Source organism: Peromyscus eremicus, chromosome 3 (assembly GCF_949786415.1).
Source record: "Peromyscus eremicus chromosome 3, PerEre_H2_v1, whole genome shotgun sequence".
Taxonomy (NCBI): domain Eukaryota; kingdom Metazoa; phylum Chordata; class Mammalia; order Rodentia; family Cricetidae; genus Peromyscus; species Peromyscus eremicus.
This window is the reverse complement of record NC_081418.1, coordinates 16,494,571-16,520,939: the sequence shown is the minus strand read 5'-3', so window position 1 is coordinate 16,520,939 and position 26,369 is coordinate 16,494,571. Positions and strand designations below refer to the sequence as shown.

Below are 26,369 nucleotides of genomic sequence, written 5' to 3'. Positions count from 1 at the left end.
GCTTATCTTTTATTTTATGTGTATGTGTGTGGTTGAGTGAGCTTATGTGCCCACAAACACGTGGGTCCTGCAGAGCCAGAGAAGGCACTGGGTCCTTGGAACTGGTGTTACACACAGTTATGAGCTGCCATGCTGGGACCTGAACCAGGTCCTCTGGAAGAACAGCCAGTACTCTTAACTCTCAATCCCGAACTATCTCTCCAGCCCCTACTGGGTTGTAGTTCATTCTAGGGATTAGTCGATTTCCCACTGGAGGACAAATGGGTTGTTTCTAGTTTGGGAACAATTACAAATAAAAACTGTTATGAATATTTATGTATAGCTTAATTAAAAAAAGATTTATTCATTCCCTTTTATGTGTGAGTGTTTTGCTTACATGTATGTATGTGTACTACATGTGTGGTTGGTGCAAACGGAGGTTGGAAGAGGGCACTGGATCCCCTGGAACTGGAATTACAGATGGCTATGAACCACCATGTGGGTGCTGGGTATTGAACCAGGGTCCTCTGCAAGAGCAACAAGGGCTCTTAACTGCTGAGCCCTCTCTCCAGCCTACACACAGGTTCTTATCAAGATTTAATTTCTGTCTGACTTGTAGTGAGTGACTGCTAGGCTGTATGATAAAAGCGTGTGTAACTTCATAAGCTGCTGGAATTGCTCTCCCACGGCACTCTTCCCACAGTGTTGCATGATGCAGCTTCTCTGCATCTCCATCAGTACTCTTTTCTCTCTGATCATACATTTAATGGTAGCACCACAAAGGGCTGTGTCCTTCCCACCAGGAGTTAGCTGACATCACTGGTAGACTGACTGCTTGAGCTGGAGGTGTGTGGGAGGTCTCTCCACTTTGCAATGGAGGCTATCTTCTGGCGAGTTATTTCACAATTATGTAAATATCATCTAACAAAGTTTCCACACAAACTTTAGCATCCACCACTGATTACTTGATTAGAAAATCATGTTTAATAAAGAATTCCTTAATTAAATCACTCCTTCTATAACATTCACTAGGTGGCATTCTACTGTGATATTTTACTTTATCTATGAATATGACCTCAAGAATTCTTTGTTTTCACTCTGCTTTATAATCTATCACTATCATTTAGGTTTTTTTTTTCTTTTTTCGTGTGTGTGTGTGTGTGTGTGTGTGTGTGTGTGTGTGTGTGTGTGTGTAGGTCTTCCCATGAAAAGTTTTGTCACACAGTACCAAGCTAGTTGCCTTGAATTCAAGAGATATGACTGCCTCTGCCTCCTGAGTGTTGGAATTAAAGTCATGTGCTATCTCATTCAGGTAGTTTGATATTTAAATGTTCTAAATTTGGCCAGTGAGAAAGCCTTCACATTCTCTTACGGGAGACCACAGAGACTCCATAGTAAGGCCTTACTCAATGTCAGAAAGTCTGAGCTTGCTTTGCCCAGCAGGGGCTGCATATGGGATGATTTGGCCAAGGGTGTGGTTACCAGGTGTTTTGAAGGGTTTACACTTGTTGATACTTTATACCTCGACCTTGAAAGGGGGAAGTCTTTTGCTCCTTCCTCCTCTTGTTGATGTATAAAAAGCCCATCATGATGAAAGTCGAGGCGGTTGGATACTGACCCAGAGCCCTCCTGAAGCTATCCTGTGTCTCTGTCTTTCTCATCATCTCTGTCTATATTTCCATCTAATACTTCCTCATTCCTCTCCCCTTCTCCGACACTCTTTATTCTATGAACACTTCTGTACTGAAGAGCAGGAGATTCTAGGTTTCACCTTGTGCTTCCCATGCTCTAGCCCCAGAGTCCCCAGGTTTCCGAGGAACTATAATACTTTTGAAGGAAGAATGTATTTAAAAGCTAAGCACACTAAAGCTGTGAGATTTTTAATTACTGGTTTACTGTTACTGGCAGAGGTCTTTTCAAGCTATTTCTTCCTGATTTTTTTTTTCTTTCTTCAAACACTGGAGAATTAAACAAGACTTTACACATGCTAGGCAAGAAGTCTATCATTTAGCTACATCCCAACCTTTAAAAAACTTAGGTTAAGACACAAAGTTCTACTAAGAACTTGCAATGCTCTTGCATCAAGATCACAGCTGTGTGCCACAATGGCCAATGAACTTGAATGAATTTTTTCTTTTTCCTTTTAATTTTTTGAGACAGGGTTGCTCTGTAGACCAGGTTGTCCTTGAACTTAGAGATCTACTTAATTCTGCCTCCTGATTGCTGGGACTAAAGGCGTGTGCCACAATGCCCAGCTCTCTTGAATGATTTTGATACCTTTTTTTTTTTAAATAAAAAATAATTAACTCTGTGACTTTAAAATATAATGACAGAGACTTATGATATTTTATTATTATTTTAAAAATTTTATAGGTTTGTGGTATATGTATGTGCTTGGGTAACACCCATGCCTAAGTTACACTGTTCTAGGCTACATTCAATAGTAACAAAGCAGTAATATATAGACAACAACAAGGTGATTTTAAATATGACTGATATTCTGGTTTGAATGTGATATGTTCCTCACAAACTCATGTGTTCAACACTTGGAACACTTGGTCCCCTAACAGAGAAGATCCTATCTGGGAAGGTTCTGAAAACCTTAGGAGTGGAGGGCCTCACTAGAGGAAGCAGGTCCCTTGGACATGTCATTGAGGTTACACTTGGTCCCTTACCCTTCCTCTTTCTCTCTTATCTGCCATGAGGTGAGCAGCCTCTGCCATTTGCTTCTGATACCATGACATTATGCCCTTGTATGGAGACAAGGACTATGGACCCAATTCTCTGAATCTAGGTCTAATCCCTCCCTTAGACAAACTGTTTGCATTATATTCTGTCCAGAGATGGCAAGCCTAACGAATACACACGTAGGTAGAAAACAAGACTAACTTAACTGGCCAATGAGGCGCTGACTAGAGGCTACAGGAAATTAATGCCTGATTTTCTCTAGTGCCAGAGCATGGATACTTTAATCCTTCTGTTTTCTTTGGGTTTTTTCTGTTTCTCATTTTTTAACTTCCTAAGTTTGGTGATTAACTCATTAATTTTCAGTGTTTCTTACTTTCTAACGTAAGGTAAAACATCTAAAGTAATAGTTTTCTCTATACACTCTTAGTGGTTCCTGTTAAATGCCAACCTTCACGACTCCAAAACAAATCAATAACCCACCTTTTCCTTCCTGTTCAAAAAAATATTCTTTAAAATAGTTTTGTTTTAATACCTGCTCTTGTATTCTCCGTTCCAAACAGTTTAATAATTCGTTAACATCTCTAGTGCCGAGAGATGTCAGATCTGTTCGGAATGCAGCTAGTAATACGCTGCGTTCCTTCAATAGTACATCCTGAAGGGCAAGCAGAAGTTCACCTCGCCAATCTGAGAGGCTCTCCTGAGACTGCGATTGGTCACAGACCTGCACAGTGCAAAACATGAAAAGTTAGTTTCCCAATAAGCATGCCTTAAATATATTCCAGAAATACTTGTCTACTAACCAAAATATATTTTTCAAAAGTTCAAGAGAATATTTTCAGGTGTGAAAAGATACAAAGCAATTCACATGAAACACATATAAAAAGATAACTTACTCTATAAGATGTATTATTGTCAGTAAACATATGTAAAACTACCTAGAAGCAAAATATTCTTTGACTACCTCAGTCTGTCTTTGCACTTGCATTTTGGAAATTAAGTCTTTAAGAGATGAGATAGTAGAGAGGTAAGCTCTCCTCTCTTCCAGCCAAGACTGTGAAGCCTGCTGTGCGGACAGGTTCTCTCCATCATCATCAGGGAGGTCCGCTATAGAAAGCATCTGCACGCCCTCAGTATGGACAGCTCTCAACAATCCCTAGAAAAGAAGACAAAATGAGGACTTCAGACGGAAAAGTAAGACATGTGAAGTCAAACAAGCAGTTTCTCAACCTCAACTGACTTAGGCCACTGTAGACAAGAAACTGGATCCCAACAGTACCAGGGTGTCTGCTTGCTGTGGAGTGGTGACTGAACCTTAACTAATGTCTTCTCATAGCTTGTACTTCGAAGTTCCTTCCTCTACTTGGCTAACACACTCGTTCTAGAATTAGTGAAGAGTCACTGATTTGACCAAAAGAAATAATGTGGCAAATACCTTGCATTTCGAGACTGCTTTCATGATTGTGGCAAACAACACCATGGGGAATAAAATATGATTTTAATATATATATGTTGTGTGGCACTGCTGCATAGGAGAGAATGAGTCTTGGTGCTGGGACACTAAGAGTGAGCCCAATTTCCCCAACAAAGGAACATTCTTTCTGCTTACGGAACAGCACATCAAGTGTGGTACGGAAAGGAAAGAGGAACTTTGTCTTAAATCTATGATAAAGAAAGGTTGATTTTCTGACTTCACAACCCAGAAGAGCAAGCAAACCCACAAACAAATGCATTGTCCTAAGCTCACAGGTTATTTTTGTGTCATTCATTGCTTACAACATCCTTGCTTCCAGCAGGGATTGTAGACTTCACGACCATACACAAACACATACCGTGTGAGTGTCATAGAGGGGTTACAAGGGAGAAACAGGGAACACAGTTTAAGAGCAAAACTTCATGTTCAGCTTAGCTTGTAAAGTTGATTACATAGGAAGTCTAAGGTATAGTAATATTGATTACATCGTTTTTCTTAAAGGTAAGTCAAGTAAGCTGAATACATAGTGCATAGCTTTAAATGATCTCAAAGTATCTAACTATTTGGTCACATGGTTAGGAAAAAATCTGACTGAAGGCAAGCTATAAGAGGCATTCCGGAAAAATCATTTCTACAACATTCTACTGTAATATCTATGAAACTTATGAAATAAAGTGAAACAGATTTCCAAGGATACTATTAACTATTCAATTCTTTCTTCGTAGAGGACCTTTCTATGTAAGTGTGGAGATGACCCTGGCTAAGCTAACTAAGGGGTTTTGTCTCCAGTACCTTTACCACTTTTGGAACTGTACTAGCTGAACTTTCACCTTCTTCTTGACCTTCTGATGCCGTGTCAAACCCCTGGCCCCAGTCTGATTCAGAATCTAAAATCAAGAAAACAATCATCTGTAATTCCACATGTGCATGCACATGCAAAGGAATACTTTTTAAACAAATAATATTCCATTTGCTTATATATTCCAGGATTACACAACTTACCACTTGAACATATTTCTCTAGTTTGGTGAGCATTTGAATATGTCATTCCAGGAATGGAGGACGCCTAATTAAAGAAAACAACAACAGAAAGTACAAGACTTTAAAATTTATTTAGTAAAAATCAGACCCAATGAATCATTCATCCATTTTCTGATATAGTTAAGGGAGAAACACAGACATCAATTTATTCTGTCACACTGTCTTAAAACACAAATATCAAGTCTGTAATTTTCCTCCTCATGGATGTTGCCACAGAAAGGAACACTCATGAATACCGAAATCACAGTAGGCTCCAAACTCACACAGGAACTTCATGATTTAACTACACAACAAGGAGATGCCAAGGTGTGATTATGTCATGAAAAGAGGTATTATTTCTCAGATCCTTTTAAAAATTCTCTTAAACACTTATAATATTGAGAGGAAAATGACAAGAGGTTGAAAACATTCTATGAAAGTCAGGTACCTGTTTAGATTTTAAACACTGGGTCATTTTCTTTAAAGAATTACATTCTTCAGTCAGTAACTGGATTGCAACGTGATGTTCTCTCTTCAAAGTTTCAGCTTCTGAAATATGTCTGGATTCCATATTCAAAATTTCTGCAGCATGGATCTCTTGCGTTTGTTCAATTTTTTCAGTAAACTGACTGATGATTTCTGTGACGTCTTCTGGGGAACAGTCACCCCATAATTCAGTCTGACCTGGAGGTTTAAGGATCTGTGGCAGCTGGTTACTAACCTCACCATCTCCCTCCGTTGGGAGCCCAAAGCAGCCATCTACAGGAAGTGGCTCGGACATGATGACTTTTCCAATTTCCTGTTCTCCAGTCCTATTTTCTTTTCCTAAGAAGTGGGATAATTCCTCTTTGACATTTGTAAGCTGATCATTAACTTTGCTTGCATCTCTTTGAAGTGATGTTATATTTTGTTCTTTTAACTAAAACATAATGAACAGAACAACAAAGAAATCAGTGAAGTCTTATGTGCATCATATGTAGAACTTAGGATGAACACAGGGAATGCACAGTTCATTCATCAACGCTCATTTGCATCAGAACAGGAAAATCACCCAAAGACCTCACAGTTTCTACACTTTTGTACACACTATTGTAAAAGAACCTGTGTTCAAAGCCCCAGCATACATATGAAAAACTGGGCAGGGCTATGTGGGCCTGTAACTCCAGCACCAAGAAAGAGAGACAGACAGATTCCAAGAGCTCAGTGGTCAACCAGACTAACTGAGATGGTAAGCTGTTCAGTGAGAAACTCTGCCTCAAGGCAATTAGGCAGAAGGCAACAGCATACCCAACACCCTGCTCTGGCCGCTTTGTGTGCAGGCATGGGTATATATATGTGCACACTCAGGTGCACACCCTAGGGAACTTCAAGAGGAAAGGGAAAAGTATCATTACTTTGTGTTTGAAATACAGCCTCTCTTACAGCCTCTGAGATAGCTCAGTGGGCCATGGTGTTCACTGGCAGGCCTGACAAGCCGAGTGTGAGAGCTGCGGCTCACACAGTAGACGGAGAAATGACTCCCACAAGTTGTGCTCTAACCTCCAAAAGCACGCCAAGGAATGAGTGCAAACTCCCACTCCCATCCCCAAAATAAAGAAATGTAGTAAAAAGGGAAAAACTGTCACTCATATTAATTCTGACAAACAAATCTGAAGCGGGCACACCTTGTTATCTGTTGCGAGTTTAAGTTGCTGCTCGAGTTTAGTAAACTGCTCATTTAACTGGTCAATTTTAGCGTCCTTTTCTTGTATTATTTGTGCAAATTTCCCAAACAACATGGGCTGATCATGAGTTAACATGGGATTAGATTCCTTCAGGGCAAATTCCAGTTTCTTCATTTCATCCTAGGGACAAAAATAACTGTCATAATTATATGATCGTTACATGTCATTTTCAGAACATTCCTTTAATTAAGTCTGATAAAAACATAGTGTGTATATAACGAAATTAAAATAAGATACTATATTTCAAGAATTCTTAAAATATTTTGATAAACAATCTCAAATATTTTCATTTATGACATATTCAAATGTCTAGGTTGAGCAGCAAATAAGTTCTATGCAAATCTATTTGCCTACTAATGTTGCTGCTAGCCAATACTTATAAGAATACAAAGGATCAAAAATGTTAATTATTTTTAAAGCTACTTACTTTAAACAGCTTGTTTTCTTGCTGGAGCTCTTGCAGACGGGTGGTGGACTCCTTCCTCTGTATTTCTAGCTGCATGTGGAGCTCCTGAACCTCTTCATTCTTATTCTCCAGTTCTTCTCGGAACTGCTCCAATTGCTCTTCTAAGTTAGAAATCTTTAGAACCAGTTATCCAAGAGGGAAAAAACCAGAAACAAAACCCAGATCATACAAATGCTATCGTCAAACAGAAAAGTATTCTATTTAATTTACAAAGAATGTATGTTTAAGACATGAGTTCTATTTAATTTACAAAGGATGTATGTTTAAGACATGAGTTCTATTTAATTTACAAAGGATGTATGTTTAAGACATGAGTTCTATTTAATTTACAAAGGATGTATGTTTAAGACATGAGTTCTATTTAATTTATAAAGGATGTATGTTTAAGACATGTGAATGGCAATAAAGGAAAATGGTTTTCTAAGCTGTGTTTATCTGCTTAATTCCTAAACTTGCTCAAACTATATTTTTCTGTTTTTGCTCTTTGAGACAAGGTTTTTCTAAGTAGCCCTGGCAGTCCTGGAACTTGTTATGCAGACCAGGTTAGCCTCAAACTCAGAGAGATCTGCCTGCTTCTGCTTTCCTGAGTGTTGGGAATAAAGGTGTGTGCCACCATACCTGGCCTGAAACCACAAAAAAGATTTTAAACTTTTTTTTCCGACTATGTGTATATGAGTTTGACTGAGGATAGTAACAACCACTTAATCAACTACTTTATAAGTACTTAATAAACGTTTAATGAGTGGATTTCCAAATGTCTATTTAAGTGATGATCAAAACTGCTACATTAAAAGCAACTTAAGATGCAGGAGCAGAGCCAAGTGGCAGCTGGGTAGTTTACTGCCTTACAGTCTAAAAAGGAGTAAATGGTTGCTTTTGTAAAATGTATAATGGCATCACAGAACTAGAACCCCAGTACCAACAAGGCAAGGCTTTAAAGTCAGCCGAATAATTCCAATAAAAATAGTACAATATTTGCAATAACAGCCAAATTTGAGGCTGGGCCGATAGTTCAGATGAACAAATATGAGGCTTGAGCTGATCCTCAGCACCCCATGTAAAAAGGCAAGGGTGGTGTTGTAAGCTTGTAATCGTAGCACTGGGGAGCTGGAGACAGGAATATCCCTGGGGCTTGTTGACAATCAGCCTAGTCTAACCATTGCACCACAGGTCCCAGTGAAAGACTCAGTCTCAAAATATGAGGTGATGAGGAGTGACACCTCAGGCGGCCCTCTGGCCTTCACACATACAGCCCCGCCACATGCACGTACAGTCACACACCATCAAAGATACACTCACACAAGACCTCATTTGATCTGTAATTGTTCCCATTATAGAGAAGAAGGAAAAATCGTAAGAAGAATGCTATGTCCTGAGGTCACACAACTACTACAGGGTACAGCTACCTTTGGAACTTGAAGGGATGGCTTTGGAAGTCTTCCATTCCAAACTATCATTTATCCTGCTTCTAATAACTAATGTTGAAGACTTTATCTACATATTTTCTGTAACACTGGTATTTAACTCTGTAGGTACTTAAATATATTAGTGATTCTACACATATAACTATCAGTTTATTGCTGAGAACAGTGATGATCACGTTTATCAAAGCTATACACTAGTATGTATGCCCATTCTTATCTTCCACAACAATTCCTATCTTCTACAACTGCTTTTAAAATAAGGTATTATAAAACACACACACATAGCTATTTAAGTTCAAAACTGCTGCCTACATTACATGGTATGCCCACTCTTTTAATGTGTCATTTTAACAGGCAAAATCTTAGCTCTGGGACCCAAGGTTTGCTACTCAGGGTGAGCTGGGAGCAGCAGAATTAGCAGCACATGGAAGTACACTGGATGTGTAGCTGCTTGTGCTATACAGAAAGCCTGTCTTCAGCAGGTCCCTGGGTGACTCAAAGGCACATCAGAATCCAGAAGCACTGACCTATAGCACCAATGTCACACTATGGTTTTCAGGCTTCCCACCAACATGCCAAATCCATCCCTAATGTTTTGCCAGTACTGTATCACAAGGGAGTTAAAATGAGTGAGATCTGCAAGAATTTGGCTCTGTACTAAGCATTAACTTCTCTTAAGACTCAGTTTACACATGGGTGATATGAAGACCCCAGGAGAGAGTATTTAAAATACTCCTCGGTCCCTCCTAGCACTAGGCTTAAAACAAAGTTAACTACTACTTACTAGTACTGCCTGTAAGCACATTAGCAATACAAGAAATAAGATTTACTAAAGGCACCTTTTTGTAAAAGAAAACCCATTTCTTTCTTTTTCTTTCTCTTTTTTTCCCCCTCAAGACAGGGTCTCACTATATAGCCTTGCCTGTCCTGGAAATCACCAGGCTGGCCTTGAATTCACAGAGATCTACCTGCTTCTGCCTCCCAGGTGCTGGGATTAAAAGCACATGGCACCACACCCTGCTAGAAAGCCCATTTTTTAATACATATAATTTTCTTGCTTAGAAAAAAAATCTTGAGACCTTTAAAGATTTCTTTCTATTCATCTTCCATTTCAAGTAGTCTAACAAATTTTAAAAGATATTTTGTCCAAATTCAGGCTCTGAGAGTAAAGTCATTTAAAATTTGATCCATATAAACTTTTTTTTTTTCCCCCGAGACAGGGTTTCTCTGTGTAGCTTTGCGCCTTTCCTGGAACTCACTTTGGAGACCAGGCTGGCCTCAAACTCACAGAGATCCGCCTGGCTCTGCCTCCCGAGTGCTGGGATTAAAGGCGTGCACCACCACCGCCCAGCCATATAAACATCCTATATTTGTATAAGTTATCTGAAAATATTTGCCTAGTTTTCAGAGCAAATGCTTAAAGTTCTCTCCTCATAATGCATGCTTTGATGCTTTCTTTCACAGGCTGATGAGTGGTACTGCAGAACACCTGTCACTGTTAGTAAACTGCCAGTTTGCTACCCATTCAGGGCAGTGGCTCTGTGCACTTGTCTGTAAAGAAGGGAGCTGGCTGATGTGCTCTCTATGGTTTCTAGCAGTCTCAGATGACTACTGATTCTGGGTAGAAAAACAGGCATCTATTGAATACTTAATTCAAGAAATTAAGGTAGTATTAGAGCTACAGCATATTTAAAAAAATACTAAAAACAGATGGTCATGGTGGTACATGCCTGTAGTCCCAGCTATTGTAGAGGCAGAATAAGGAAGGTCCCTAAGCTGCAGAGTTTGGGCTCGGCATAGGCAACACAGTGAGGCACCGTCTAAAAACTAAAGAAAAGGGAGGCTGGGGAGAGGATTTGTAAGTGATGGCTGTGAAAGAGCGAGGGCTGGGCTTCAGATCACACCACTCACACAAAAGCCAGGGGGCATTTCGTTTCCTGTGGTGCCAGGAATCCAACCAACATCCTGTGTTCCCCAGACTAACCCTCTACCACTGGCTACTTCCCTAGCCTTTCTAATTAATGTCAGATCAATTTTCCATATTTTACATAAAAAGGCAGGCTCTTTGCTTTCATGAAATACCAAAGCCAAAATAAACAAGAACTTTCCAGATAAATATATGTCAGTATTAGGTGCCAGTAAAAAAATAATTCTTGTCCTAGAAAGGATCCTTTCAACTACAGTCATTTGTATAGATGCCTTTTTCTCTCTGAGGTCTCTGAACATCATTTTAGCTGATGTCTCAATTATTTCTGTATCTTTTAAAGCTTGTATTGACACTTCCATATTATTTAAATCCAACAAACATTTGAAATATATTTAATGTCCTGAAAAATTATATGGAGACAAATATAATTTGAACAATTTTAGGGCTGGAGAATGGATCACTTGGTAAAACACTTGGTGAACAAGCATGAGATCTACTGAGTCCATGTAAAGAAGCCAATCATGGCAGCCCATGCTTGGAATCCTAGCTCTGGGGAGGTAGAAATGGGAGGATCTCTGGGACTCACTGACCAACCAAGTCTAGCCTGACTGCTGAGTTCCAGAGAGATACCCTGTCTCAAAAACACAAAGGCAAGGGTGGGAGCTCTGGAGACACAGCTCCGTGGTCAAGAGTATATCCAGCTCTTATAGAAGACCCTAATTTGGTCCCGAGCACTCTTGTTAGGTGACTCACAAAGTCATACAACTCCAGTTCCAGGGGAGTTATACCCCTTTCTGGATTCTGGTGGGTGGACACAGATTCACACACACATATTCCCATAGAAACACACACAATTAAAAAACAATAAAAAGAAATCTTTGAAAAATAAATGAGGTGGACAGGTCCTGAGGAATGATTCCAGTGGTTGACCTCTGTTTCTACACAAAAGTGCATGAGAGCATGTACTCCTAAATATTTTTAAAAAGTCATATCCACATCATTAAGATGTATTTCAGAAGAAAAAGGTTTAAATATATTATACATGAAGTAGGAAGCTGAATTTACTTTTGAAATTACTTTTGTAATAATAACGAATTTTCTCTTTGAAGACAGGGCTTTGCTATGTTGCTCAGTCTGACTGGGAATTCCTGGCCCCAATCCTTCCAACCACCTCAGCCTCTCGAGCAACTGGGATGTACCACCATTCCCAGCTGGATGTGATTCTCTTCAAGTAAGGGGGTACAGAAAAATAGGACTGTTATTCTCACTGTTGCTGTTGCTATTACTTGATAACAATGTGATGCTGGGAATCCTAGGTGCTTGCACAGGCTGAGCAAGTGCTCTCTGATAATGAGCTACATGCTCAGTCTCAGTTTAACGTCAACCCATTATTTTAATACCATTCTTTACTTATGAAATAGTGCGATAATCTCCCGGGAAAATATTTTCAATAACAACAACAAAAGCTGACAAGACACACAGCAGAGTGGCAATGACTTAGTGCCAACAGTACGGGCAGCTGGAGAGAGAGGGACCAGCTCACCATGGTCCCACACTACCAGCTCTCTATTCTCGTCTCCAGTCAGTCCACACCGGCTATACTGGTTCCTTTTTCATCTAAATGTCTCCCTGCTTCAAGGTCCTCTCTCCATGAACACAGCCTTTCATCAGCTTATCTATTCAGTTCATTATCTCCAAGGCCAGTCTTCAAGGCAGTGAGCTGGGAAACACTCAATTTTGCTTTCAGACAATAATGCACTCTGTTCAAACGATACTTTCAAGGTAACTGATGTGAAATAATTCAAACCACATTTGTTGTTTAAAAAGAAACTTACCTCTCTTTCTTTTCTATCTATAGCATCCCGCTCAGCCTGCAATTGAACTTCTAGAGACAATTCAGGTTTAGCCTCGACACCTCCAGACTGCTTCTGGTCATTTATCTAGAAAATACATAAGAACTTTCTCAAAACTTCAGATACCACACTGATTACTCATTGCAATATTTTTTTATTTATTTAGCAGTAATTCTATTTCTCCAATTTAGAAGGGGAAACTCTACATTTGAGAATATTCAGAAAGGTACAGATATTCAGTGCCGATATTTAAAACTCCTTCCTCAGAGAAGACAAAAGTGTTTGCCCATCTGTCTGCCTCCAAGCTTTTACGTTCTACTCTTTACTCATTCTGGTCTCCTGCAGAATAGCAGGAATGAACTTCATTACATCTTATTTTGGAGTCAGGCAAGAGTCTAAAATTTAGCTCATGGTCATAACTGACTGTTAAAGTCATAATCAACTCTTCTGGCTTAATTAATCTTCCTGTATCAGAAAGAAGGGATGCAAACAACATCTGGAAGTAAAACACACAAAAACCGTTACGAAGATACACTATTTCCTAATGTCTACAGGATGATGTAACTTTGACTGAGAAGGACTGGCTTGTGTAACTAAGAGCGGCTGTCACCAGCACAGGGCGTGATGGAGATAATGTGGTCCTCACACTGACGAGCAGCGCTTGCTCCAGCTCTCGCACTCGACACTCCAGCTTCTCGAGCTCTTCATTCCGTTCTTGCACGTCTCTCTGCAGCTGCTCCTTACACAGCAGCAGCTCGCTGCACTTGTCTGTTTTTTCTTTCAGATGAGTAGTCAACTGCTCGACCTGAAATATAATGGAAAAGGTTTTAAAATGCAGGGCATTCGTAATTGTGAATTACTTTATATCTTAAAAACTGCTTTCAGGGCCTTGAAAAGGTATCTCGGTGGTAGAGTGCTGCTTGCCTATATACCCAAGTCCTCAGGTTTGATCCTCAGTATCCCCCCACCAAAAACAGGTATTTTAAAATATGTTAATCTTATTTTAAAGTAAGGATAGCAATGGTCATCTCTAGCAAAAGCGACATTTTGCATACTAATAAAACCAGTATGCAGAAAGAGAAATACTACTGCTTTCATGGAACTCATTTAAAAAATTATTTCTCTTAAGAGCCTCATGGTTTTATCCTGGCAGGAAGAGGGAAAACACATTTTGAATAATGTGAATTATCTAAAGGCACAGCACACTACAGCCTAATGACATAATAAAGATGACAGATTTGCAGCTCTCTTCTTGACTTGCTCTCAGGTAAAGGATACCGTCCTTTAAGTCTTTGCATGTTACATTTGGTAAAGGTTCAGTCTGTACACTCTTTTGGTAAGAACTATCTGGCAAAGGTTCAGTCTGTACACTCTACAGAAGAGATGAGAAGAGGTAGATGAAGGAATCTGGATTCCTTTAAGTGCTCCTACTCTGCCCAAAATAAACAGTAAGTGTTCTGAGATTCATCTTCTAGGACTGATATACAGTACCTCAAATGTTGTATAACAGCAATGGAAGAATATAGGAAGGATTAATAAGACAGTTTATGGACATACTCATCAAGGAGAAAGTACTAAAAATATTGTAATTCTAAGAAACAGAGGAATATGACGTTTCAGTGAGACACTGTGAAGAAATGACCAAAATGACAAACATTGTTCTCAGAACATTAAAACAATGCCATCTTAACCTAACTCCAGGCTCTTAGAAGGTAGTAATAAAGCTACTGAGGAAAAACTAGCAAGGACAGGTGGACTAAGATCTGGAGTAAAGTCTGGAAAACAGACAACACGCAGATGTCATAAAAAGATACATTTCCAGGTAGTTTCCTGACTGGGAGAAAATCAGAGGGCTAGGGAGGGGGTAAACGAAGTGCTAAGTTCCTGGAGGCACACACAGCTTTGTCAGATGTCTCAAGTTCATAACGACACAACCGATTTTGTCAGCCTAAGACAACTTATCTCACAGGAAATGACCATCTAGGTCAGTGGTTCTTAACCTGTGGGTCGCCCCTTTGGGAGCTGAGTGATCTTTCCACAGGGGTCACATATCAGATATTTACATTACAATTCATAACAGTAGCAAAATTATAGTTATGAAGTAGCAATGAAATAACTTTATGGCCGGGGGGTCACCACAACATGAAGAACTGTATTAAAGGGTCGCAGCTTTAGGAAGGTTGAGAACCACCGCACTAGGTTCTAGAGCTTAAAACCTCTTGAGTTTTGACTTTTTCAAAAGCTAAAAATACATTTAGAGGCATAGGGGCAATGACTACAAACAATGAGTATTAATGCCTTTTCTAGTACTCTAGAAACATAATATTTTGTTTTACATTTCTTTAGAATTCTTGGAAGGTAAATGAAACCAAATCAACTGCATGAAAATTATAATTTTTAGAATTAAAACTATTTCCAGAAATACTAACATCATAGTTAAATCTAAGTGTCTAAGGCCATGCCAATATTCCTATAAGTGTAAGCTTTTCAGGAGGCTAAACAACTTGGCCACTGTCACACACCCAGTAATTAGTAATCAATGATCCAAACAGGGTCTGCTTTACCTTAAGTACAATCTTGCTCTTAACAGGACAAGCCATCTTTATATTTTCTACAGGGAGCCCTCCCTCCCTCACATAGCACTCATTCAGTCAACAGAGCTCTGGCTACATTCTGAACATGAAAAAGAACAGTGGGAGTGAAAATGGGTGGTGAGAAGGACCAGCGGGTACAAGCCACCTGACCTAAGGTCCACCCTGGAATACAAGAAGAGAACTGATCCCACAAATTGTCCTCTGACCTCCACATGTGTACTGTGACAACATCCCCCCGTCATACACACACACAGACACACAGACACACACACACACAGACACACACACACACACACACACACACACACACACACACACAGAAAGGAAAGCAAAAGTAGCAGAGAGACTGGTTAGGATGCTACCACAACTATCCACACAAATAATCATGATATATGGAAACAAACAAAAGTGGAAACCAAATATAGTACAAATCTGACCTACCAACAGGATAAATGACTGGGCGGAGAAGAAGAAAAATTGAAGAATATAAGTTTTAGCAATGGAGAATGTATAAAGATAGGAAACTTACTGAGATGAAGAGGAGTATTTTGTATTTTCTGGGAAAGGCAAGTTCTTCTATGGCTATGTTGCTCTTGTGGTAAGTGGAAAGAGATGGCAATTAAATATTTAAGTGTGGAGCTCAACAGAGAAGCCAGAAATGAAGGTACACATGTGGCCACTGATACATGATTGTTGGGAAGAAAATAAAAGCCCAGAAGAAAAGGGGGCCTAAGCCTCTGTCAAGGGTACTCCATCACTAATTCTAGCAGATAGAAGAGAAACAAATGGGGAGAAGACTAATGGAGCAAGTGTATTGCAGATGCTAAGACCACACAATGCTTCTAGAAGACTCTAAGGAATGCCTCTGAGTAGCTGAGTGGGTGAAGGCAGGAGTGATTTCTAGAGGGCCAAGAGGTGTTAGGGAACCTTCACAGCAACACTTTAAATGGAGCAGAGGGTAAAAACCCAAAGATAGCGGAGCTGGAAACCTCCCTGGAGCAGACGCGCGCACATGTGAACATGAACACAGCACACATATGGAAATCAGGAACCAATTGCAGGAGTCAGTTCTCTACTTCCATTTTCTAGGAACAGTTTATTTGCCTTAGCAGCAAGTGCCTTTACCCACTGTCTTTGTGATGAAACACCATGACCAAATGCAAGCTGGCGGGGTAGTGGGGGGGGGGGTGGGGGGGGGGTGGGGGGGTGGGGTGGGGAGATGGTTTATTTGGCTTACACTTTCCACATCATAGTCTATGACTGAAAGAAGTCAGAACAGAAACTCAAACAGGACAGGAACCTGGAGGCAGGAGCTGATGCAGAGGCCATGGAGGAGTGCTGCTTACTGGCTTGCTTCTCATGGCCTGTTTAGTCTGCATTTTTACAGAAGCTAGGACCAACAGCCTAGGGACGGCACCACCCACCATGGGCTGGGCCCTCCTCTATCAATCGTAAGAAAACATCTTAGAGCCAGATCTTTTTTTTTCTTCTTAAGATTATATGGTGTTTATTATGATAATAAAGAGCCTTTTCAAGTTAGAAACTCTGAGGTACATCTTTCAGTTTACAAATACTATTTGTAAAAATACTATATCTCTTCAGCACTGAGAAAATTTATTCAAGACTCAAGTCACTACACTGATGTCTCTAGGAGATGGGAATCTTTAAAAAGTAGTAATGTTCTAGTGTAACAGGGAAGCTACACCCTTGAAAGTTTAACAGTGTTTGCCTCCACATGACCTAACAATGACAACAGCAACTGACATGCCAACAATGATGGGGGGGATATCACAGGGCTCCATCCCTAGAGGGAGGGCTATAAGCAATTAGTAACTGCTGAGAGAGAGAAATAGTCCTCCCCAGGAATTAATCTCTTACTTCATTTTCCAATCCCAAGTGGTCAGCCATAAAAATTTATACATATAGGCAATATCATAGGTAATCTGAAGAAAGGGATTATTACTCTCATATGAAATGATGGGGAGGCTGGGCGGTGGTGGTGCACGCCTTTAATTCCAGCACTTGGGAGGCAGAGGCAGGCGGATCTCTGTGAGTTCGAGGCCAGCCTGGGCTACCAAGTGAGTTCCAGGAAAGACGCAAAAGCTACACAGAGAAACCCTGTCTCGAAAAACAAAACAAAACAAAACAAAACAAAAATGATGGGGAGGCATGAGAACTGTTAGATGGAGGAAATGGAGAAAATAGTACAATTATATTTTGATTTAAAATAATATCAATCTTAAAAATTAAATTAATTTTAAAAATAGTAGTGGTTTTATTTTATATACTGGTCTCAGTGAGATAGGTTATTAACAGCAGATTTATCCTGAAGTTTTAGATCAAATTTGACTTTCAAGTTCAAATACAGGAGAATAAGTTAATTATGAAATATTAATATTCTTTGATATTTACAACTCTAGTATATTATGTACATAAGACTGTTCATAGATTTATTAAATAACTTTTTGCTGCTTACAGCCAGATCTTACAGAGGCTCCCTTTTTTTAAGTAAGTCTAGCCGGTGTCAAGTTGACATAAAATTAGCCAGAATACCCATCGAGTCCCCTTGCTGACCAATGAATAACCTCCAATCACTTTCACTGAGAATGAGAATAGAGAAATGAACAAGGAAGCTTATTCAATTGTGTAATACACAGAGGGGAGTAATTTCAAATTTCAAACTTCTTCCCCCACCCACCCCCGAGTTTGAACGCAGGGCTTCAAACAGGGTAGGTAAACACTCTGAGACATAGTCTCACCCTAATACAGTACATTTTTATGGTTAACAGGTGCCTGACATTTAAATAACTTTTTTTGACACACAATATAAAGAATCCACTTTTGAGTTCTTCAAGATACCTTGTTCTACACTCGAGATACAAAGGAGGACAAAGGAGGCACACTATCAGTGAGTCCTTACCTCTCTGGTCTGCTGCTCACTGGTGGGCTGGAGTCGAGGCACAACCTTAAGTTGCTGCTCCAGCTTCTGTATTTCCAGCTGAAACACATCTCTCTCATGCTCCCTGTCAACTGCTTGTTCCTGAAATGTAACGATAATGATAATAGTAATGACAGTGATGATGATGTTGATATTGGGTTGGGCATGGTGGCGCACGCCTTTAACCCCAGTACTTGAGAGGCAGAGGCAGGCGAATTTTGTGAGATCAAGATTGGTCTGGTCTACATAGCAAGTTCTACACTAAGTAGGGCTTCACAGTAAGACTCTGTCTAAAAAATAAACAAACAACATCAAAAAACTATAGAACTTATGACACTATCATTTAATTAATTAATATTTATTGTCCCCATTATTTTTTTATATCCCTTTAGCTAGAGGTTTAAAGATTATGGGCTGATACACGAATACCCAAAACCACAAAGGTTTAAGAAGAAAACACATTTTAGGGGATTATAGTACATTGCCTATTTGGGCTCGTTAACAAAAACCTGAATATTTAAAATCATTAGCAGTACTATCTTTTTTATTCAAATAATGTTAAATGCAGAATAAGAAGACAAGAATAACAAGATAAATTTGTACAAAAGAGGAATCTACTGCTAACTCAGTCTTAGAACAGGTAAGCAATATAAATTAGTTTGCTTAATCCTATTCTAGACTTACACCTAAAAATATAAAACGTATTCAATTGATTCTGACAAGGGCAGATCATTGGCTGATGTGGATAATCCTTTTGTACACTGTGAATGTGTGTTGCTCTCATTGGTTTAATAAAGAGCTAAATGGCTAATAGCTAGACACGAAGAGGACAGGCAGGACATTCTCTGGGATGAAGGGAGGCAGAGTGGCCGAGAGATGTTGAGAGAAGATGAGCATGCTGTACTGAGGAAAGGCACTAAGCCACATGGTGACTATGGATAAGAAATATGGGTTAATTTAAGTTGTAAGAGCTAGTTACTAACAAGCCTAAGTAGGGCCAAGCATTTATAATGAAAAAGAAATCTCTGTGTGGTTATTTGGCAGCTGATTGGCAGGACAGAAATATTGGCTTACACTTGGCTTATGAAACCCTAAAGATGTTCTGTGTGAAAAGTCAAAACCAATGACACTTTGGGTGAGAACAATGGCAGTGTGACTGCTGTGCCAGTCCCACTATGTGCCACACTGGGAGCTGTGCTCATCTGTTGTGCAGGAAGCACTTGTAACTCTGGGAATTCTTACCTGTTTTGGCTACTAGTAAAGAGCAAAACTAGAAAGAGCTTAACTTTGAACTTGGAAATCTGAGCTGCTCAAGGTTATTCACAAACCAGGTGTGCTTTTAACTTGTCTTTTAAAAAATATTTATGCATTAAATACTTAATTATTTTGTTGCTAGGAATTGGACTCAGAGACTCCTTGACGACTAAGTAAACATGGATTGTATCACTGATTGTATCATGAATTGCATACCCTCAGCCTTAGTAGTCATCCATCTCCTCACCTATCTACATACCTGTCCCGTCTGTCTGTCCGTCAGTCCATTCATCTACCCCGCCACCCATCCATAACTGTCCATGTAGCTAAGCTGAAGACACTTACATCAATAAATCGTCTCATTTTCTCCAGCTGCTTTTCCAGTGCTTGGTTTTGCTGCCTTAGATCTGTTAGCTCGACATTTTTCTCCTGCTCCATTTCTATTAACTTACTGGTCTTTTCTTCAACATCTATTTCTAGAATTTTCACTTGCTTCTGAAGTTCATTATGTACTTTTTCAGCTTGACACTGTACTTCCAACTTTTCCTTCATTAGTTTTTCTGTCTCCTGTAGAAATTCTGTTTACAAATGTAACAATACACTTGGTTAAATTATGATTCATAATGTTATGATAATGAAGTCATGGACTAATATTTTTGGTTGTGAGCCTAGCCTTTAACAGCTGAGCCATCTCTCCAGCCCCATGGACTACTATTTTTAAACTTTATCTTCATGAAATAAAGGCTGAGAATTACTTTAAATACATTAAAAAGTATATACTTTCATCTGAAAATATCAAAATATTTTACTCCTACAAAAGAAAGCAAACTACTACCATACAGAATTAATAAAAATGAGAATTCCTATTACAAAAAGGTATTTTTGTGAAAACAATGAAGTAAATAACAGAGTAATACATTTTTATGATCAGGGAAAGAACAAAGTTCATTTGAATTAAACCATAAAATGCTGACCACATTTTTAACCACAGGCAAAACTGAGTCCATTCAAAAGCCAAAAGTCATCTTTCTCTGTACACACGATAAACACAGTAAGCAAATACGGTAAATTTTTAACCAGGAAAAGGGGAACAGAAAGAGGAAGAAGACGACAGTCAGAATTTCTGATCAGTCTTATGCTTATATTAGATCTACATCCCTGAACTGCCTTTTCATGTCTATATGTCTGTGCATCAAGGGAACATGGACACGTATGGGATCAATGTGGTTAGTGCATGAAGAACAGATTCAATTCCTACTTCTACTACTTTCCTTCTGTGTGACATTTGATAAGATGGTCTTCAGTTTTGTTATGTGAGCAACTGGAGATGAACCGAATTAGTATGTGTAAATAACAGTGTCTGGGATATAGGAAGGACCATGTGAAGATTGGCTGTTAGTCTAGGTATAAAGTATAGACAGGGGAGAGAGAGAGAGAGAGAGAGAGAGAAGAGAGAGAGAGAGAGAGAGAGAGAGAGAGAGAGAGAGAGAGAGAGAGAGAGAGAGAGAAAGAATACCCTTCTAGAATTTTTATACTAACTAATGTGCCAACAGTGTATTCAGATCTTGGATCTATAGAAAACATCTTTTCTAAAAAATATCATTATTATATGTTAATATCAAAGTAAATTAGCCACAAAGTCTCTTAGTAAATTAACTGATCCATTTGCTACCATTAGCTTATCAACTTTTCTGTTTTGTAAGGAATACTCTGAAAAATCAGAGACCAGAGAGCTTAATATATTCATAAAACAGAAACTGTTTGTTTCTTAAAGATACTCAACATTTTCTTTTGAAAAACCAAAATGGTTTTGGACTCTGTGAAAAAACAGATTAAATAAGATAATGGTAACTATAAACCTCAGGTGTTAATATCAAATCAAAACACATTTTTATTGTAAATTAAGCTGTGTTACTGTTAAAAAAAAAAATTGTAAGTATGAAAGAAACACAACAGAGAAACTGCAAAATTAGAAATTTTGTTAGTTGGAAATCGAGGTCACCCAAATTCTGAGCTGTGATTCTACCACCCAATAACAGTGCATGCAACTGTGCACACACCTGCTCCAGGAGCTGCATCAACTGCAGCATCTACTGGCCCTAGGAGAGTAAAACAAAACTACAGTTATGTCTTCTACTTTCTCAAATACGATAACGCATATTTGCACACATTAAAAAGTTGACATCACTGTTTATCACTATTATCCACAGTCCCATGTCTCTTGTATATTTTGTATATATGACATGAGACCTTTTAACCTTAAAAATTCTAGCCCTAAACCTGTGCTAAACTAATCAGAGCATCCCTAGGGAGAATATGTAGGTTTTATTTCTAAGTTGATGAAACTAGAGAAACTCCAAATGTGTAGATCCCAACTATGCATTTAAAAATCAAAGAGGGTTCAATAAACAGGATTCAAAGTCCATGGTCACAAGGACAGACATTTATCACTCAATAAGCTTTAAGATCAAGATGTAAAAATTAGCCATTATAAAGTTCAATGTTCTTTGAATCTTCCTAAATGAGATGTCAGATGTTTTCTGGGTCTCTTCGTCTTGCAAGCCCACATTGCCTACATTTGCTCATGACCAGCACCAGGTCAGTGTTCACATTTTCCTCACCTCTCTCCCACTAAAAGAACTCTGTTGTACCCATTTCCAAAACACACGGCTTCAATACTTTTAGCTTTTTGAGCATAAATAAGTAATTCTCCTTTCCTGTTAACAGTTAATATCTTTAAAAGGCAAAATAGAAAATATTCCATAAAATGGCTAATAACTCATTTGCCTTTAAAGTATACTTTCTTATGATTTTTCAAGTGTGTATATAGATATGTAAATAACGGCACTGAAGACGATAACCTGTCACATGAGCATCTGAAGAAGAGAAACGGAGAGCAACCATATGACACAAAGTCTGGGTACATACGCTGCTCCAGTGGGCCGGCCACTGCTCTCATCGCGGCCTTCTGCCTGCAGAGCAGCTCCTGCTCCTCCTGCATTTGCTGCTGCTCAGCTTCCAACTCTTGTAGTCTAGTGCTCGCACACAACAGCTCCTGTTCTAGCCGATCTATTATGTACGTTTTCTCCTGAATTTCTCTTTCAAAAACAATTTTTTCATCCGAATACCCATCAATAATACCTATAAGACACAATGTAGGGAAATTGAATTGCATCTAATTTAAATTCACCATCAGGTTTTGTTTTTTGAGACAGGGTCTCACTATTCTACCCTGAGCTGGCCTTGAACATTGTGATCCTCCTGCCTCAGCTGCGATTGCAGACGTGTACATGTAGGCCAAGCTTACCATTAGACATTAATACTAACAATAAAACCATTCTGTTCGCAAAACTTTAAATCACTTCATTCTATTAAGAGCCTGCTGCTGAGCTTCACTGCCATTCTGCAGTAATTTTTCTTGTTTACTGTACATAAACATGACATCTCCCTGTCTAGTACTTTGCTATACTAAAGTACCACAACACACATACGTAATTCAGATTATCAGACAGAAATAGATAGGCTCCTGGGAGCTTAAAATACATCAAATGCTTGTGAACTGAATCACATTTTAACTATAATAGAGAAGATTGACATTTTAAGAAATTCTAGAAGGCCAACTCCCTGAGAGAATAGAAGAGGGTTTTAGAGGTTAAAGTCTGTAATGACGTTTAATTATGACCTTACACCACCCAAATAACAGCTTTTGCCTTAGTTTTCTCATTTTTAGGAATTACCTCAGACTCACCATCATCTACTTTTGAATCACCTAATTTTTCCTTTTTTTCTGAGACAGGGTTTCTCCATGTGGCTTTAGAGCCTGTCCTGGAACTCATTCTGTTGACCAGGCTGGCTTTGAACTCAGAGATCCGCCTGGCTCTGCCTCCCGAGTGCTGGGATTAAAGGCATGTGCCACCACACTGGTCCTGAATCATCTAAATTTTTTAATGTTATCTATAATTCTATAAATTCTTTTTATAATGTGTGTGTATACTTAGGAAAACTCAGGGGACAAACTGTATTTTTCAATGGTCGCTTTAATTAGACTGGGGTTTACAAACCTGGCTGTGCATCCAAGTCTCTATTCTCAGACTGAACCATCTCCCGTCTCAGTGACCGAGGCACTTACTTTCCGCTCTGTTCAGCTCCACAGCCAGCTGCTCTCTGGCCCGCGACTCCTCTTGAAGGCGTTCATGCAGTTCTTCTAGGCACCTGAGTGACTCCGCTGCCTCTTGCTTTTGTCTAAAGGACTCATGCATCAACTCTGTCTGTGTGACTTTCGCATGTTCCAGCTAAACCAGGAGGGCAGGAGAACACAAAGGAAGTAAGTGTTGGGGTCCAGTGTCACCTCTCATAAACAAGCAAAAACTAAGAAAGGATCTCAGTAAATGACAGCCAAACACTTGCAGCACATGTTAGCAGCAGGTAGTAGTCACGGCAGATACATTTGCTGTATGCCACTTTCTATAAGAGATATAGGCCAGTTTCATGAAGCTACAGAATGCTTCCTACTTTAAATCAGTGGACATACATTCTATCATACAAACAGGGGTATAGAGCTAGTGAAGCGAAGCTCTCTGTATTTGCTATAGACTTCCAGAAACTATGTGGCAGGACAAACCAGTAACATTTTGACTGTTAACTTCTTCAGTACTGACTTCAGTACTTTGTGGTAGACTACTAATATATGGCATCAAAAACAAAATCACAGGATGCAATAAATGAAATTGTAACACATATGCTTATTAAATAAAGGCTTTGTACTTCTGAAAGAATTTGTAAAAACTTTGAAGTTTCTGAAGATACTCAGTTTATTGAAAAACCTTGGACTATAGAAACTAAAAATTGAGTACCCTTCAAATGCTATCAGCATGCACTTTCGTGGATGGCAAGGATGGCAGAACAGACTGGAGCCACAGCTGTGTAAGGTCAGAGAAAGGCACTGTCCCTGACCGGTGTCATTCGGGCCCTGAAGGGCCTTCCTCGTGGCCTGTCTTAGTCAATGTGAGTCTGAAGCGCTCAAAACCAAGCAGTTGTATGCATCGGCAAAGGGTCACAGCAAGTCTTGGTAATCTGTAAGTGTATATGCACTCCGTGTATCTCAAAGACCGAACTACCAAGCTTGTCATTTAAAATATAAGTAAATATATAGTGGTTTCTAGCTTAGATGTAACGTATCATAAAACACATTAATATTAAGATATAACTAAATATAATTCTAATATAATAAAAATAGAATTATTAATAACAATATATTAATATGATCAATTACATCAATAATGTATTAATATAATGATTAATATATAACACTTAACATTACTTTTGTGCTTCACATCTGAGTACTATTTACAGTAAAACATAGACTGTAGTGTCACTAAAGGTTCAGTCACTCCAAATCAGTGGTTCTCAACCTTCCTGATGCTGCCACCTTTCAGTACAGTTCCTCATGCTGTGGTGACCCCTAACCATAAAGTTATTTTCATTGCTACTTCATAACTGTAATTTTGCTGTTATGAACTATAAGATAAATATATTTTTCAATGGTCTTAGGCAACCCCTGTGAAAGGGTCATTCGATCCCCAAAGGGGTTACAATCCACAGGTTGAGAACCACTGCTCTAAATAAATGTCCAAAATATCCACATGCAATTATTCTTGTTTTAACAAGATGTTTAAACTATCACTTAAAACATTATTTCAATGAGAATTCATATGAAATGGAAAATATATCACCACAAAAAGATAAAACTTTTATATAAACACTTTTAATTGGGAAAAGGATTTATTCTTTTTAAATGTAACATACACATTGACTTAGATTGTAAAGAAACATGACCAGAAAGTATGAACTCATATGCACACAAATACCTTTTTTAATTTAGTTGCAACAGCTATTTCCAAAAGTATCAATCACTTCTGCATATACACGTAAACCTCTCCAGTAAATTATGTTATCTACTAAAAATATGAATTCTCTAAGAGTTCAGAGCCATAGCCCAAGAAGGTGCATTTCTTTCCATATTTCAAATTTACTACAGAAATTCAATAAAGGATTTAAAACAAAATAAAATCCTGCTTTATGTGAGTAAATTGCCACACTTTTGCTTTTACCTCTCATTTCACAAGATTTAAGCCAGTATTCGTGACAAGAAGAAGAAGAAGGAAAAGCCAAACCAAAAAGCTGAGGCAATGAGACAGAATAAAGCTACGAAACACACTAGGATAGCACAACTGGGTTCCCACTCACTGGGCAAAGATCCTCCTCAAAGTTTGACCTAAATTATACTTGAATTCCTCCCACCCAGGCAGGGCGTGACTGAGTCCTACTATGTGCAACAACAGGCCATATATGAAAAAATAAAATTCAGAGCTTTTACTTCTCAGCAAAGTAAAGCATTAGTAAATATTCTGTCACTTAAAAAATTGTTGGTGAGGTAGCAAAACTATTCTAACGATCATCCGGCATGTTAAATATTAGCTAAGATTTATAGTTAAAGCCATGCAAGTCATAAAAAAAAATGCTGAATAGCCTGTAGAGAATGTTCACAACACATTTAAAGATCCTATGAACCAGAAATCCTGAACATGTAGGCATTTTTACAGTGGGCATTTAACCTTAGCAGTGTTTACAAAATATGTTTCACATTAAAACCTGAAAAGGTTATTTCTCTATAGAATTAATAAGCTTATTAAAACAGAAAACAAGTCCCTGGGGTTGTAAAAAATATTCAGAATGCACGCTCCCTCTCCTATGACTAGAGCTACAGCCCACAGGGCATGTGATCACAAACATGATCACAAACATGCCCCATCTGGCACAGAAATCCACTGGGCAGTCGAGGGTCATCATACCCATTCTCTCAAGCACACTCATTACGTTTTTTAAATTTTGGATCAGCATTACAGACAGACACACAATCTTTAGGATAGGAAGGATCTTTTCAAACAGCTTTCTGAGCACAGCAGAAATTTAGTATTTAGCTCATTGTACTATTGAAGTCAAAAGCAGTGAGGTTGGGGTCTGAGGAACAA

General features: G+C 38.9%; 1 protein-coding gene across 6 annotated transcripts in view; it reads right to left on the bottom strand.

Annotated features, from left to right (window-relative positions):
* Akap9 (A-kinase anchoring protein 9) overlaps positions 1–26,369 on the bottom strand; it is a 126,367-nt gene that overhangs the window by 18,891 nt on the left and 81,107 nt on the right. For 4 of the 6 annotated variants that reach the window (XM_059257314.1, XM_059257312.1, XM_059257315.1 and 1 more), the window contains 14 exons: positions 23,468–23,630; positions 22,267–22,479; positions 21,399–21,437; positions 19,684–19,916; positions 18,067–18,186; positions 13,199–13,357; positions 12,535–12,639; positions 7,310–7,462; positions 6,823–7,002; positions 5,607–6,077; positions 5,141–5,204; positions 4,931–5,025; positions 3,629–3,820; positions 3,200–3,388 (listed from right to left, as the gene is read on the bottom strand). In XM_059257314.1, the coding sequence (XP_059113297.1) occupies positions 3,200–3,388; positions 3,629–3,820; positions 4,931–5,025; positions 5,141–5,204; positions 5,607–6,077; positions 6,823–7,002; positions 7,310–7,462; positions 12,535–12,639; positions 13,199–13,357; positions 18,067–18,186; positions 19,684–19,916; positions 21,399–21,437; positions 22,267–22,479; positions 23,468–23,630 (2,376 nt within the window). The remainder of the gene's footprint in view (positions 1–3,199; positions 3,389–3,628; positions 3,821–4,930; positions 5,026–5,140; positions 5,205–5,606; positions 6,078–6,822; positions 7,003–7,309; positions 7,463–12,534; positions 12,640–13,198; positions 13,358–18,066; positions 18,187–19,683; positions 19,917–21,398; positions 21,438–22,266; positions 22,480–23,467; positions 23,631–26,369) is intronic. The other 2 variants (XM_059257317.1, XM_059257313.1) reach the window with 2 other exon arrangements.